The 15,649-nt window shown below is 33.7% G+C and overlaps 1 protein-coding gene across 1 annotated transcript; it reads left to right on the top strand.

The window, feature by feature from the left end:
- Positions 1-6,238: 6,238 nt before the first annotated feature.
- LOC142621323 (gibberellin 20 oxidase 2-like) lies at positions 6,239-8,887 on the top strand. The gene is made up of 3 exons (XM_075794641.1): positions 6,239-6,798; positions 6,946-7,267; positions 8,446-8,887. The coding sequence occupies exons 1-3, from the start codon at positions 6,257-6,259 to the stop codon at positions 8,716-8,718; spliced, it is 1,137 nt and encodes a 378-aa protein (XP_075650756.1). The 5' UTR covers positions 6,239-6,256; the 3' UTR covers positions 8,719-8,887.
- The last annotated feature ends 6,762 nt before the right edge of the window (positions 8,888-15,649 follow it).

Raw genomic sequence — 15,649 nt, 5'->3', positions numbered from 1 at the left:
ATGATGTTATATGCTCATACATTTCATTACATTTGCATTTTCACAATATTTCATGCATTTAGATGTGTGTTTTATATGTCTAAATATTGTGTACTAGTAGGATTGGATTGGGCTAAACCCATGATGTTTATTTTGTTGTACGTCACATGATCATGCATTACTCATGCATGCATACCTTATTTTCATTCCTTTTGGTACATCTGTTGATTGGTGCTTTTCTGTTTCTCTCTCTCTCTTTCTCTCTCTCTCTCTCTCTCTCTCTCTCTCTCTCTCTCTCAGAGATAGTTTGCGCAATGGCACCCAAGCACAAATCTACTCCGTCCCAGAGCCCTCTTCGTCCAAGGCATTATCTTCTGATTCTACTCCTCTTCATGTCAGGTTTCGTGATGAGAAGGCCCGTAAGGAATTCTCGGAGAATTTCTCCAAACATGGCATTCATTCGGAATGCCACGTTATCTTATCGGACTTCTCCAATACTACTCTTCTGACTGTCATACACAGGCGGGGTTGGGAATCTCTATGTGAGATGCCCGTGAGTTGTCCCTCCATGATCATACAGGAGTTCTACTTCAATATGCACGGTTTTGATTCTTTGATACCTCAATTTATTAATTTTGTTTGAGGTACTCGTTTGGTAGTTACTCTGGAACTTATTTCCAAAGTGTTACATGTTCCAAGGGAATCGCATCCTAATTACCCCGGATGTCCATGTCTGAGGACTGTGTCCAAAGACAAACTTCTGTCTCTCTTTTGTGAGACACCTTTTACATGGGGTGAGCGTCAAAACACCTCATGCTCAGGTTTTGCAAAATGTCCGAGGTTCCTGAATATGGTGATAACATTTGTTCTATATCCCTTGTCTCACTATAATTCCATTATTGAGCCTCGTGCTCGCTTTTTGTTGTTCCTCATTGAGGACCTTTCTATAGACTTTCTCTTTCATTTCATTCTCTCCCTTGTAGATGTCTATAAGGATACGGTGACTCATGATAAGCTTATCTTTCCTTCTCCTATCACGAGGATTATTTGCCACTCCTTTGTCTCATATCCCGAGTATAATCATTTCCCTATCATGTGTGCCATTGATGCTCGATGCGATCATGGCACAGTTTCAGCACATGGATGCTAGCCTTAGTACTCTCACTACTGAGTTGTATAAGGTTAACACTCGTGTGGGTCGTATTGCATGTCGTCAGGCTCGCCTTGGTGGCTTCGTTGCTTCTCCCTCTCCATCTCCACAGGCTTCAGAGGATGAGGATGAGGATGATGATGATGGCTTCGATGATGATGATGATGATGGGGATGATGATGCTCTTCTTGTGATAAGGAGATGACTGCTTCTTAGTGACTTGCCCTTTGTTATTCGTGACAAAAAGGGAGAGTAGTTTTGGGTATGAGAGTAGTCATTTACTTAGGAGGAGAGTTAGCATATGACCTTTTTGCTAGGGGGAGTGTGTTTTTTTAGGGATGTAGTAAGGATTTATGTATCTTTTCTTTTCTCTTTAGATACATTATCTTTTTGTGCACAGGTCTTGTGACCACTTAGAGATAGCAAACATTGTATTTATTTTTTATATATATACTTGATGATGTTGTTATCATGTTTCACCTATCTCTCCATGTGTTGTTTCTTTTCTTTCTTTATACAAAATTTTCTTATGTATGTAATCTTTTATTTTCTGTTTCACACTAAGATGCCATGATGAGTTTTGTTTAAAGTGTTTCAGAAATACAGGTTGTCAAAATCTATCATGTCGTGAACTCTCTTCTTGCAAAGTTTTTCAAGAGTTTGTGTTAGGATTAGATTTTATTGTATTCAACAAGTGAGTATGAGTTGAGTAATTTATGACTTCTCTCATATTTCATTTGTTTATTGTGGTTTTGTCACGGATTTTCAAAAAGGGAAGATTGTTATGACATATGTGAAACTTGTTATGAATATATGTAATTTAGAATTGGCTAATCCTTTGACAAAATGCACTTTACTTGTATTTGGGTAGATTTAGGATGGTTTAAGTCTTCAAGTAACGTATTGTTCAAGTCAAGAGTTAAAGCCATGCAAACCTGTTCAAGAATCATATGAAAAAGTGTTGTATTTTAAAACTCGACAGATAACTTGACAGATTGTATCTATCAAGGTTTAAAAAGAGTTTTTAGCCCAATGCTCAACAGCAACTCGACAGATAACCTATCTATCGAGAATTACGAAAATCATATTTTCAAATTTATTTTTCACGCATATCCAAGCTATATTTGTGTAGGGTTTCTTTTCTCACAACCCTAGACATATATAAGAATTATTTTAAGGGCAGTCTAAGGTGACGCAACTTGATGCAAAGTGATTATTCACTCAAATTGTGATCGGAGACAATTTGCCCTAGTTCATATTTCTCTTAACAAAGCTACTGCGTTTATATGTCGTAGGGTTTTGTAACCAATGAGCTTTTTGATCTTCATCGTGTGAATGAACTGAAGAACTTTGCAGCCAACATCTTTTTCAAGTTGGTGTGTAAGCTGCGTAATGGGATCCGCGAATCGATTGGTTAGTCACATACTAGGAGCCGTGTACTAAAAGGAGAGATTGTCAGTATATTACAAGTCCAATTGTGTATGGGGGTAAAGGTTCAACTGTAAGTTGGTATAAGACTATGATTCATTTACTTGTAACCGCTTATTTTGATAATAGTGGATTCTTAAGAGTGGTGACCTTAAATTCACCCAGTGAGTTTTTGCCTCAGTCATTTTTCCCATTCATAAACAAATCACCCCATGTCAAATTTAATTTCTGATGCATTTAGTTATTTGGTGATTTGTTTGTTCTACCACGCGTATTGTATGTTAAATTGACTTAATTAATTCACTTGACTAATTAATTGGTTAATTTAACTAAGGAGTCAATACATTCTTGATTCTTGGCCTATAAGTAGACAATAAGTTCAAATCTAAGATCTTTTATCATTTGATGACAATGGACTTTTTGAGCTAATTAGAACGGATAAATGGGTTCGTTTTTTATTTAATCAAAAAACAGACTTCATTATTTATTAATATTATGTGAGACCCACTCTTTAGCTACTTGACTTGCGGTGAATGGAGAAAATTAATTGAGACAGATGTGACAATTGTTTTTAAATGGGACCCTAGGAAAAGTCAAAAGTATAGGAGCCTATAATTATTTTTCACTTAAAACATAGAGGTTTTTTGAATTTGTGCAAGGGTAAATGTCCTTATACACTTAAAATACTACATATTATCCAGGAATTTTTGCGGAGGTCGGGGTGCAATCGCCAACCTGCCCTCTGGCTCTGCTAGTGTGCTAGGGCTCCCATTTACATTTAGATTTAAAATTACAATTAATGAGTGAGGTCAAGTTTGTGGAATTTTAAAATTTTAAATGAAAGGAGGGGGTAATAAAAAGGTTTTATTTATGTATTTAATTATTTTTTGCTAAATAAAAAAGGTAGGATCATGGCGTTAGTCACTTCCTACTTAGTAGGATCAAACACAAACATCCCACATTGGCATGTGGCCTTGGGTCTTAATTTTGTCTCAAACCCAAGAATTGATAGCGATGCAAATGAGCACTTACCGCAACACTCCCCACCATGATTTGGTAGAGATAAGGTTTGAACTTAATATTACTTGTTCAAAAATTGTAAGACACTATGTCCTATAAGTAGTGAATCTAACTCTTGATAATTGGTTTTTAATTCCATCTTTATCACAGTTTAGCTCAATGGATGCGCCCCCACCACCAGCATTGATTATGTGCTTACACATGTCATCTCCTGCTTCATTTAATGGGATAAAAGAAATGGTTAAGCATGTTTTAACTATACAGAACAAGTAGGGCAAGCATGTCATGAAGATGTCATGTCTTTAAACGCTACTTCATTTAGTGGGATAATACAGATGGTTAAGTCTGTTTAGCTAAATGGGACAGGTAGGCCAAGCATTTTGTCCTTGCAATAACAATAAGACAATTAACTTCACGTGACACGGTCTCTGTCTATTTGGTACAAAATCAAGGAATTTAGAAATAGATATGCATGCCGGCCAAAACTCTTCATTCTTCTAGGAGCTTTCTGCTCTATCTTCTTGATGTATTCTGGCATCTACCGTAGCTAGCAGACCCTATTATTATTGGTAAGGAAAAGTTCAAGGAAAATTGATGCCACAACTATTATCACAATTCTTAGGTGGTCAATTATGAGTAGTGGAGAAAAATAATTAGATCAATGTAAAAATAATTGATCACCACTCATAGTTAATCACTTCATTTAATTGTGGCAAAAATAGTGATAAATAATGTAGTCGTAAAAGAACTGTATTGCTCATTAAATTTTATGATAATCAGGAAGATGTATATATGACGAGGCAAGAGAAAAAGGATTTTCCTTGTTGGTCAATATATGCCAGTTCCACCACATTACTCGATTAGTATGGATTTTTTTGTGACAATTGATACTCTACCATCAATGATTCCCAATTACATATTTACATAGCCCAAAAAAAAAAAAAAAAAAAAAAAAACCCTATCCAATTGATAACGGATTCCTTTTCTTTTAATAAATAAAACAAACGTGCTCACTGCTCATGATCCAGAAAACCAATACCAAGTATAAAGAAAGGAAGCCCGTTTTGTAGTATACCAAACAACTTAAAGGATCTTGGCTATGGTACAAAAATGGGATTGGTATCAAAAGAGCATTCAAATCTTTGCAAGGCAGTAGTGTTAGTTATTTAAATATGCATATAATAAGAGACGAACTCTTTTAGTTAAGAAAATGATCAACTAATTAAGAATATCCTCTGGAGCACTTTTGAGTAGTGTTGACACACTCCTTTCTTGTTTTTTTGATAATCAGTAGTGTTGACACACTTACTTTATGCAACGACGACAAGTGTATAAGGCCGGCCATTTCTCTTTGTGTCACAATATTGATTTTCAATAGAAAAATATCCATTCAAAAGGTTGACGACTCAATTAACACCCAAAAGTTCTCTCTAATAATTTTTTTTTTTTTTTTGGATATCAAGTTCTCTCAAATAATGAACCTAGCTACATAAAAGTAGCGTTGTACCTTAGGTAGCAACAAAAATGACCCACAAACAAGACCACTCATTTCATTTGAAGTTTACTTTACAATAAAAGCAATTCAATTCATGGTGGCACAGCAGTTAGAATCAATCTGGTGGTGTGGATCCAAAAGTTAGGAGATTCAAATCTTTTTGATATCATTGAGCTGTGGAGTGGAGAAACAGAGAATTGGATACATAGTGATCAAAGATATCGTCATTTGAAATATGCTGAGATTATTAGAAATTTTGGTATAAAAAACTTATAAACTAACTTTGATAATCATTGTGATTAACGCCATTTCAATTAATAATAGATAAATGGATTAGATGCAAGTTATATTTGATATTAAATAAGTAATGTTACACTACTTAATAATTTTTATTAAAATAATATTTAAAAAATCCAACATGTTCTCTATATTTTTAATTAACATGCATATCAAATTTAATAAATATTAAACTTTATCTAGTATTTAATCCATAAACATATCTTTGATATATAATTTTTAACTATAAAAAGTAAAAACTTGAACTTTACATATTTAATTGATAACATAATTATTGATTTTTGATTAAAAGTATGCAAGTATAGAGAGTATATGAAAATAATGTAATAAAATGGTGGATATGTCAAACTTTGCAATCAATAAAAAAATATTAAATAATGTAACATTGTTTAAAATTACCTTAGTGGTAATTTGAACCCAAAATATCTTAATTATTATTTTTTGTTTGACATAAAATTATAAGGATTATGTGTAATAGGATGCCTAGTATCACTCTAGTAATTTATAAGGGTTAGACTTATTGTCAATTGAAGGTTTATTTTAGAAGGTTTTTGTGATGGCATGTCGCAGGGCTAGCTGAACCAGTTTAAGAATTTCTAGTATGGGAATCATTTTCATGCATGCTTTTATTTGAATATGTAGCCCTTCACTTTTCACAACAGTCTAGCCTTCTATTCATGGCCGCACTCCCGGCACGGCCCCCCAATGAAAGACCTTAAACTTTTTCACCACATTATCAATCATTTTTATTTTTTATAATAAAGTTAGTTTGTTTTGTCTATTTCGGTTTATTTCTTCCTTACTGAGCTCTATATAAACGTAGTCTAGTGTAGTGGCTTACAACACCAACAAGCACTTGTATCCATTTGTATCCTTCTATATTCCCAATGGATTCATGTGCCTCTACCCTTCTCCTTTCCCCTCTTGTAGAGCGAGAAGATCAGAAAGACCATGGCGATTCTTTTTTGCTACCATCATTTCTTCAGAAACAACCCTACGTACCCATGAATTTCATTTGGCCAAAAGGGGACCTAGTGGAAGCTCAACAAGAGCTTAAAGCGCCCATAATTGATCTTGAGGGTTTCCTTAAGGGTGATTTTGTGGCAACAGAGCATGCTGCAATGCTCATTAGGGCATCTTGCTTGAGCCATGGTTTCTTCCAAGTAACCAACCATGGGGTTGACCCTTGTCTCATCAAGACTGCACATGATCATATGGATCAGTTTTTTAAGCTTCCTATTAGCATGAAGCTTAGGGCTAAGAGAATGCCTGGTTGTATGTGGGGCTATTCTGGTGCTCATTCTGATCGTTTTTCATCAAAATTGCCATGGAAGGAAACACTATCCTTCGGCTATCATGAGAATGACTCAGACCCTGTTGTGGTAGATTTCTTTAAATCCACCCTAGGGAAGGATTTTGAACAAACAGGGTAGGACTTATTTGTTTATTTATCAAGTTAAAAATGTCATTAAGTGTCAATTGAACAACTATACTTATAATAAGACTTATTTAACCATGCAACATATAATAAGACTTATAATAACACTAATAATTCATAAGCTTTGTTTCTTTGCAGAATGGTATACCAAAAATATTGTGAAGCAATGAAGGACTTATCACTTGCAATCTTGGAACTATTGGCAATCAGCTTGGGACTTCATCCATGGCATTATAAACAATTTTTTGAAGATAGTAGCTCGATAATGAGATGTAACTATTACCCAATTTGCCAACAGCCAGCCCTTGCCATTGGCACCGGACCACATTGCGACCCGACTTCCCTAACCATACTTCATCAGGACCAAGTTGGAGGTCTTGAAGTATTTGCTAACAACAAATGGCAGACTGTTCGACCTTGTCATGATGCACTGGTCATTAACATTGGTGATACCTTCATGGTAGGTTTTGAGAGTGAATAAAAGCTTTTCTATTTTCTTTGTTACCTATGTAATACTATTAATTATGATATAACTACTTATTTTTAAGATTCATTTCTGGAGAAATATTTCATTTTTATTTATTTAAAAGTGTAGATGATATCATGTCATTTAAAATGAGGGATGATGATTAATTTTATATGACTTAATATTATATTTAATTTTTAGTATTTTCAAATGAAATGTTTAAGATTTCAATTCTTCTATTCCACTTAAAATGAATATATATATATATATATATATATATATATATATATATAATTTTTTTATTAAAAAAAAACAATTTGTTTGTCATGAAAATAATATTTCTTAGTGACAAATGCAAAAGGAGAGAATCCTGACAATAATGTTGCAAGTATTGTTAGGTGATCCAATAATGTTATGACTATTGTTTGGTGGGCCACAAGAAATTTTCTATTTTAAGCTTTCCACTATTGTTTTCCCCCTCTCTAAAAATAGTACAAAGATACTTCAATATTTATTTTACTGCCTTATCGTAATAGAAGATATTTTTATATTTGCTGACTTTTGTATAAGAAGATATTTTATTTGTATTGACTTTCTAAAATCAGATAGTAATAAACGAAACTGTAGCAAACTACGCAATGATTGAATATATATTTCCCCTCCTAAAAAACCTGGGTATAACCCTAAAATAACTTTTATTATAAATAGATGAAAAATTACACTCTGTGAAGGCTGATGCGTAAATTAATCCAATAGAAAGGATCCAAGATTCTAAATTGTACTTTCAGATTGGTGCTAATATGCTATCATGATTCATGCTCCTTAGTTTGGATCTTATGACAAGTGGCATGTTATCAATCAATAGTCAACTCCAAGTAGTTGGGATAAATTTAATTGAGTGACTAATTTCAAACAATTTTAAGCTCTTTAGGACCAGTTATATATGATCATATTTAAATGTCACAAACGATGTGGCGATTGGGTACGTTTTCACAGTGAATTTGGGTTTTAATGAGGTTGCAATAATTGCAAAACCAGCATGGGGTAGATTCTTTCTTTTAATGTGCCAACAAACATGCACCTCACACATATATGCATATTTTTGGATTTATATACGTGTATTATCATGGTTGAGATGCGGCAGCAACTATTGGTTTTTGTTGGATGCGCAGGCATTATCGAATGGGAGATACAAGAGTTGCCTCCATAGGGCAGTGGTTAACAGTTACAATGAGAGAAGATCGTTGGCATTCTTTCTGTGCCCACGAGAAGACAAGGTTGTGAGACCCCCTGAAGATCTCGTACGTCTTGATGGGACAAGAAAGTACCCAGATTTCACATGGTCAGATTTGCTCCAATTCACACAGAAACACTACAGAGCTGATGAAGCTACCCTCCAAAACTTCACTAAATGGCTCTTATCCTCTGAACCAGTTGGTGTCTAGCCGTATCTTTAATATATAGTGTCTTATATGGGTGCATAATCTACAATAAGAAAAGTATAATGATTATGATCTAGTCCACTCTAACCGAGGAGTTATTGCTATGTTGATTTTGAATATTCTGCAGGCAATGTGTCTCCATTGAGTTGAAAATCAGAGAGTTGTTTTTGGTTGTATTATTCAGTCTAGTTGCAGTATTTTGACCTGGTCAATAAGGTGAAGGAGCTAGTGGCTATCAATTATGGTCATGTTACCTGCTTACTTCTGTATTTTACTATTTCTTTTCTTTTGTTTTTTGTTTTTTTTTAAATGAAAGCTATCCAAAGACTTAACTAATTTATTTCCTCTTTATTATTTTATTTGTTCTTTATAACATTTTGGGCAATCTTAAAATATGATAATAAAAGAGAAAAAAAAGATGAGTTCCTTAGAGAATCATTGTTGTAAATGAAGCTAATGCCAAAGCAAATCAGAAAGATAAAGAATCTTCTTTCATTAATTAAGCCAATTTTGTACAAAGGAGCTTAGTCTTCAAACCAAAACTTTTTATCCTTGATTAGGTGGCAATCAATTTTTATGTATTTTGTTCTCTCATGGAACATGAGATTGGTTGTTATGTGCAATGCGGCTTTATTATCACAGATTAGTAAAGCAGCCAATGTATGAGTAACTTGCAAATCGCAAAGAAGTTGGATGAGCCAAACTAATTCTCAAACTGTCGAGGCCATTGACATAGTGAGATTCCTTTATCAAAACATGCTACTTCAAGACCAAGGAAATATTTAAAGGGCCTAGATCTTTTAGCTTGAACTAATTATGTAGTAAGTTAAACTCATTAACAACATGAAAGTCATTACTTTCAATCAAGAAATCATCCACATAAACACCTACTGCGCGAAAAGAGTGGTGGAAAACTTCACAAACCTCAGTTGTGAAGTATGCTTAAGGCCATAGCAGGATTTATTAAGTTTTCAAACTAGATGAGGCTCCCCCTTAGGCCCTCACCGTTAAAACCTAGTGGAAAGGGTCATATAAACCTCTTCGTGGAGATCACCATGCAAAATTGTGTTTTTAACATCCAATTGAATAAGGAACTAGTTGTTCACAACAACTTAAGTCAAGAGATAATGAGTGGTAACAATCTTTGCAACGAGGGAGAAAGTTATAAAATAATATAACCCTTCCTGCTGTGTGTACCTTTTGGCAACCAAATGTTATTTGTGCCTTTCAAGAGCGCACCATCTAATTTATACTTCAGCTTGTAGACCTATTTACACCCAATAGGGCGTGTACCATGAGGAAGATATGTAAGAATCAAAGTTGTTAATTAGTTTTTAGACCTCTTGACACAATATATTTAACCTAATATTAAGTCAAGTTAATTAATAAGTTTGTTAATTAGATCTAGGTTAAACCAATATATGTAAAACAGATATAATGAAAAATAAAGAACACACAAATCTGATGACTTAGGAAAACCTAACCGGTAAAAAACCTAGGGAGGATTTAACCTAGCTATCTTTAAGATAAAAACATATTCACTATGAAAGAATTGAAGTTTGTACAATAAGACTTAGACCATTAACATCCTATTACTATCTCATGTAGAAAACTTACTTCCACAACTAAGTGACAGCTCTGAGTTCCTAAACTACTTCTTTCCTTGATTGTAGCATCCACAAGTTCTCCTACTCGCGACTTTGAGACTCCACTCAAAAGTTTTAGATCTTCTTGAAAGTTCTTTATGCAGCAACTGAAACAATCATCAAGTTCTTGATGTGAATCTTGATCTTGATAACTCTATGTGTGTGTATGAAGGTAAACATTTCTCAGATTTCATAAAAAATTCAATACACAACTCAACAAAGAATTCTAAAACGTAGCTAGGGTTTTTCCTTCTATATTTGGAGTGAAACACTAAGCCCTACATGTCATATGGGCTTGGGCTGGTTTAATAATTCTGCAGAAAATTATTGATGCACGTGTTTTAATCGATCAAGTCTAATTTTTGATCGATCGAGCCTTGCAAATTTTTAATAGTAATTCCTGCAATTACTCAATTTCAACTTCACATCAGACCATACTTTGAGCAAGCCTAATCCTAGACTTTATGTTTTAATCATGGTTTGCCAACAAATACAAAGTGAAGTTCTAATACATTAGTTCCTAAATTCTTAGAACCTAACAAAAGTATTATTGGATTCTAATGTAGCAATTTTAGAGGCCATATCACCTCCCCACTTAGGATATAGGATCTCTAATAGCCTTATGAAATAATTGAGGCTCCATATGGACCATACCATAAGATATGGACAAGACAAGCTTTATGAAAAGGTAAAAACTTGGATAAAAAAGTTCATTAGATAGAGAATGTGGTTGACCTGAGGAAGGACTAATCAATTGAGATGAAAGGTAAAGAAGATAAGCAACCAAATGGCAATGAAAATTCTGTAAATAGAAAGGAGGTTCAGGTGGCATAGAGGAAAGCCTAACAGGAGTAGGAGAGCTAATAGGAACAAGAACAAAATTAGGTTTCTAGGAAGAAGTAACGTTAGCAGAAATATTAGAAGCTGGTGAGTCAAATTTTACCATGGCCAAGGATAACACTAGGGTAGAAACAACATAAGAAGGAAAATACGAAAGGTGTGATATAAATGAATGGTAAATATATGCTCATGCAAGACAACATATCTAGAAATAAAGGATTCTTTAGAATCAATGTCAAACAACCTATAACTCTTGACACCAAATGGGATAGTCAATGAAAACACATCTTCAAGCTCTTGGATCAAATTTATGTTTATGAAGAGAAAGGGTTGCAGCATGGTATATTCATCCAAAAGTTATAAGTGTTAGGGGTTTAGGTCCTGGTAGTAACAAAGTTAATCAATTCTTAGCTAAGTTATTAACTAGATAAACTGTGCTTTAGATCTAACTTGAATAATATCACACAAACATGGACTACACATAGAAAACTAAAATGATGACCTAGGAAAACTAATGAAATAAACCGTTTCAAAGTAAAAACCTAGGGGGCATTTAGTTATCAATCCTCAAAGTAACAAATCTACTAGAATATACTCTATCTGTCCCAAATTGTTTAGCCTGTATTTCATTTTGGGATGTCCCAAAATTATATCCTGTTTGAAAAGTCAAACACTATTAATTCATTAACATTCTCTTTATGCCCTTAATATACATGCCATCTTTATTCAAATTTAAAAATTAATAAAAAAAAAAAACCTTCAACAATGAAAAACAAATTTGTTTAAGGGTAATTTAGGAAATTTTTAACTTTTTTCAAAGAAATAAGGTAATTAATGATGTTTCCCTAAATAATTGGGTTTTTCTAACTAGACCAAACAATTTGGGATGGAGGGAGTAATATAAGTTTATATAAAAGATTTAACTCTAAATCTAATGCTATATAATGTAATACTTACTAATATGACCACACGTAATTTCGAGATCTGCTAACTCTTCTATTTTGAATTTTTTTCACACGAACTCACCACTTGTGACTCTAAGAAAACCTCTTAAATATTTGTACCAACAACATGACTGTAAACTAGATGCAGCAACTTCACTTTGCTCATCGAATCTTTTGTATGAACATAGGTCTTCAGTTGATGCTTTAATGAAGAGAGTTTGGAAAATTTTCAAATCTGTGTACAATACACTACTCTCTCATAGTATTGGAAAACATGCTCTAGGGCTTGCTTTTATTGTGAACTTTAGATGAAAGTGAACGGCTGACAGAATCTACTGTGGATCTAATATGCATGATTCTCTATCAAGGGAGATATGCAATTTGGCCGATCAACTTAACTTACTTTTGATATGTCAAGCTTAAGTTGAAATCCTGTATAGTAGCTGCTCAATTTTTTGTCTCTTGAATCTTCTATTGTTCGAGCCTTAAATTGTATTATTCAATAACTAACCTTAATACCGATTTAATTAAAAGACAATCTAGATTCTAAATGTTACAATTGTTCGTGGTTTGCCAACTTAATAATATAGACTTAACAGTACTAAGGAATGCATAAATGGGTTGTTTATGGAAAAGAAGTTCTATGGTGACCTATTGCAGAGAATTAGGATAAGCAATCAATTGATGAGATATTAAAAAAATTTAAAATACAATGCCCCCCATAGGATAATGGTAAGTTAGACTGAAATCTAAGAGCCTTAGTAACTATGATGATATGTTGATGTTTCCTTTCAACAGTGTACGTGGAATTCTGTTGATCAGTAGTAACACAAGTTGGTGTAAAAAAAAACCTCTAGATCCATAGAATGAAAGCATGTTAAACTCAAGGCCATTATTAGTTCTAAATTATTCAAATTTTAAGATTAAACTGATTCGCATCATATTTTAATTAATTTTATGAGATAAACCCTAGATACATTTAGAGTGGGTTTGGATTGGGTGAAACGCCCAGCGTCTGCGTTTCAGTCCCTTCCTTTTTCTTTTTCTTTTTCTTCTTTGGGACGCGCACCATGTACTGTTCATTGGCCATGAACAATGATTTTTGGCATGAACAATGTTTTTTATACATTAAAAAATTATTTTGCTACAGTGTTTTTTAGTTTCAGTTTTCAGTTTTTAGTTTTAGCTGTATCCAAACGGATCCTTAAAATGATATTTACAATGGCCAAAAAAATATTTTAAACCATTGATTGTTACTGTGGGGATCAAAGGACCCCAAATGTTACAATGAATTAGATCAAAAACCATTTGAGATGTATGAGACTATGAGTACTAAGATGAAACAAAAGTTTCTTCTGCTTTGCTAATGGACAAACATATCAGTGATTTATTTGCAAGTACAACATCAGGCACAACAAAATGTAATAGACTAATAATAGAGAAGGATGTCCTAATTTATTGTGCCACAAATGAGCAGAAGTAAACTGAGTGCACCATGTGATTTGTTGCGCCGGTCTCAATTTCCCAAGTATGATTAGGAAAGGCGCATCTATGTTCTTTTGGGTGGAAAACATGAATGCTGAATAATTGAACCCTGTGCAAGGTGTTGCACAGGATCCTAATCCGTACCCATATTTAAATGGGTCTAGTTGCCATCCTACGTAACTCTTTCTCACTCTTTTTATTAGTTTATATATATATATATATATATGGTTTTCAAAGAAATTGATTCAAATTGCCACCCTAGTGTTTTCTTTCTTTATAATTGTGACTATAATTTTTTATTAGCATTACAATAGTTACACCTTTGTGTGTACATGTTCACTTGGTTAGTGAGAACTGAGAACTCTATTGCATGCAAATATAATGCCATATGATTAATTTGGTCAAATTAAATACAATTGTCATATTGTTGTTTGTATGTAAATTCATAATCTTTTTTTTTTTTTTGTTAAATATATGAAGGAGATATATCAGTAAAGATTTATAAAACATATTTATTCATCATAGTTCTAAACTAAATTATTCTATGAATTGGTACTTCTTTTAATTAAGTAAATATTCGAACAGTGAAAGATTTAGAAAACATATTTATCCATATTGTAACGTGGGACCTTTCCAATTGTTCATTGGTCATATACTCATATTTGAACTCAAGACAACTCCAACTGATAACCATAATGGTGCAAGTCTTTGTCATTAGAGCACTCACCTTACGTGGTATATATTCTCTTACTTCTAACAAAAAAAATCCTTTTACTATATTTTGCTCGTGAATTATGTTTAGGGTTCATGCAAATTTAGAGCAACATGGTTATATATTTATTTTTATCTTGCTGAATCGATATGATTATACGTTCATCTAGCATGTAGAGGAGGCTTTAATGTAAACACACTGACACGAGGGTTGTCCTCGTATTGTTTACATAGGGACAATTTAAAATGGGTGTCCAAGGACTAGAGAGGGGCCAAAGCTAAAGACAAGCAAACTCCCTTTGTTTTGTAAGTCAGATGGGCAATAACCAAAGACAAAGAACCACGTTTGTTGGGATCGAAAAAGAATATGATGGATGAGTGAAGATTTGAAGGAATCTACATCAAATCAGAGCCTTTCCTCCTAATATAAAGAAAGAAAGAAACCATACAAAATAGTGACATATTAACGAATGCCCTAAGACAATTATTAATAAACCATATTTAAAAAGTTTTGATATCATTTTTATGAAAAATATAAAGAGTTGTCAATAAAATTAATTGATTTATCATTTTTTCATAAAATATTTTTAAAAATCGTTCATAAACCAATGCACTGAAGGCATTCTCTAACATTTACCTACAAAATAAAATGCAACATCTTCCTTTGGACCACCTTATGCATATGATTTTGTGCAGAGGCAATTTTTTTTTGAGCGTGTCATCTTGTGCATCCACAAAAAAGTTGTTCCCTTGGTTCTTTGGGAAAACCCCAGTTGTGTCGCCTTTGGCTCAGTCCATGTGGTGCTGCTGATCACTTCAACTCCTATAAAATTCATCTTTTCTTTTGGAATCCAATTAGTGAACTAGCAGAAAATTTGGGTCTTTTAGATAACCTATGTCATGGGCTCTAATTAGTAACTACAAAAGTCAACATATACGTATTGAGAATTTGAATTTTCATTACTGTTATTTTAGTAGCAATTACCCAATCAGGCATAGGACATAAGGAGTCTGTCTTCCAAGTTATATTTTCTTTTACTTTACTTCCACACCCAAATGATTAAAGTCCTAGTTCCTCGTCGGCCAACTAGTGCACATGCTCACCCTAGCTAGATCCTTCAATAGCTGGACAAGTTTCTGTTTCGCATGTGACCTCAAGGATATATACATGAGTCAGAAAATCTAAACATGGAGGGTACACGCATTATAGACCCACCAATGAGGCTGGCTATAATGATATCAAAATCAATGTTTGGTGTCTGTCTACTAGGGGTGTTGCAGTGTAGCACAACTTGGCGGTAGGGGTGG

The sequence above is a fragment of the Castanea sativa genome, chromosome 12 (assembly GCF_040712315.1).
Source record: "Castanea sativa cultivar Marrone di Chiusa Pesio chromosome 12, ASM4071231v1".
Lineage (NCBI taxonomy): Eukaryota > Viridiplantae > Streptophyta > Magnoliopsida > Fagales > Fagaceae > Castanea > Castanea sativa.
Note: the sequence above shows the minus strand (reverse complement) of the source record. Positions and strands in the feature narration are given on the sequence as shown.